The 1496-nt window shown below is 39.5% G+C and overlaps 1 protein-coding gene across 1 annotated transcript in view; it reads right to left on the bottom strand.

The window, feature by feature from the left end:
* LOC109589893 (NACHT, LRR and PYD domains-containing protein 5-like) overlaps positions 1-1106 on the bottom strand; it is a 7069-nt gene extending 5963 nt beyond the window's left edge. The window contains exons 1-3 of the mRNA XM_020005881.1: positions 999-1106; positions 593-922; positions 469-549 (exon numbers count right to left, since the gene is read on the bottom strand). Of these exons, the coding sequence (XP_019861440.1) occupies positions 469-549; positions 593-922; positions 999-1026 (439 nt within the window). The 5' untranslated portion in view covers positions 1027-1106. The remainder of the gene's footprint in view (positions 1-468; positions 550-592; positions 923-998) is intronic.
* Between the last annotated feature and the right edge of the window lie 390 nt (positions 1107-1496).

The following is a 1496-nucleotide window of genomic DNA, read 5'->3' as shown; positions in this document are numbered from 1 at the left end:
TGTATTTTGGGCAATCAGTCACGATACAGTCATGAAATCAGTTGCGACTCAATCATGAAAAGGTTTTGCACTGGTTTAGGCCAGAATATCAGGCATGATCAGCAATGATACTTGTCAGGACTAACAATACTGATATCAGACTTGATTCGTTCATTTTGGGCAATATTGCTGATTTAGGCATGATTACTTTTGGCTGTGTACACTTCAGGCCTAACTATCAATTAATTATTGCTAATAAAAATTCTTTCACACCTTTCAGTGAAAAAGGTCTATTGTGGGCCACTTAATGTGCTCAGAAAAAATGGCAGACATCTACATGTAGCAAGCAAAGAAAACATTTAAATGAGCCTCCAGGCAGTGTTTCCCATATTTTTCTAAGAATTCCTTTGCTCTCAAAAGTCATGTGGTGCTGATAAATCAAATAGCAGCTGCACAAGCCACCCCAATTTATTAACTATCACAAATTACCTTGATCACTATGTCTTGGAGCCACTATCTCTGATGATGGCTTTTGTACACTTTCAAAATGACTGCTGGTCCATGAAGGGCCTAGAAAAAAGTTAAATTTTAATTGAACACATGATTTACATACATTTTCTCTTTAAAAAATCTATGACAGATTCAGCAGCTTCCATGTTCTTCTCCTCAACGAAAGCTTTGATCAGACTTAGATAAGTAGTCTCATTCTTTGAATTCTTATTTCTCCACTTCCGAAACACTTCTATCTTTTGTCTATTGTAATCTTTTTCATAATCCTTCTCAATCTGTTGAAATTCAGCTCCTGTCAATCCTAGCCGTATCGCCAGTGAGGGCAAGGTGAATACTACTTCAATTGAAAGGTCACAAAAAAGCTTTTCATCACATTCTATGCTTAGCTGGATTTCTAATAACGAATAGTCATCCAGTAACTTGTTTAGGGTGCCTATTTTAAAATAAATAGACGGAAACCTTAAAGTTATGAATGCCGGCTAGACTTGATCTATTTTTATAGTACTGACTTTGTGATTGTGAACTTGAACTTGCCATGGTGCTGTAGTAAGGGAGAGGACTCAGAGGAGAATTCTAAGCTCAGCCAATAGCGATGATGTCGACAGCTGGAGAAATCAAATTTCTTTTCCTGGAGTCTAGGGTGGTCACTATTTTACGGGACGGGACGGGCAGGGCGCGACTAGTCTCGCGTAGCCAGACCACACCCTCCGTGCCTACGGGTGGGTCTGGCAAATTGACCATACTCGGCTCGTTCTGGTTCACCCAAAAATGGGTGAACCAATTTTTTGCTCTACTTCACCCAGAAACGGGTGAATTGATACAGTAACTCTTGACTCTTCTCTTCTACTACGTTCTTCTTAAGTAACAAAAAGCTAGAGGAACAGCTGTGACAAATTATACATATTCTCCCTCTCACGGCCCGCTTGATCTATGCCAATTAAAGGGCTACCAAAGCTCTCTTCCGAAAGATCACCATATCTATCAAGTAAAAGAAGCCTTTTGCCTTT

This window comes from Amphimedon queenslandica, unplaced genomic scaffold (assembly GCF_000090795.2).
Source record: "Amphimedon queenslandica unplaced genomic scaffold, v1.1 AMPQUscaffold_10761, whole genome shotgun sequence".
Lineage (NCBI taxonomy): Eukaryota > Metazoa > Porifera > Demospongiae > Haplosclerida > Niphatidae > Amphimedon > Amphimedon queenslandica.
This window is presented reverse-complemented; position numbering and strand designations above follow the sequence as displayed.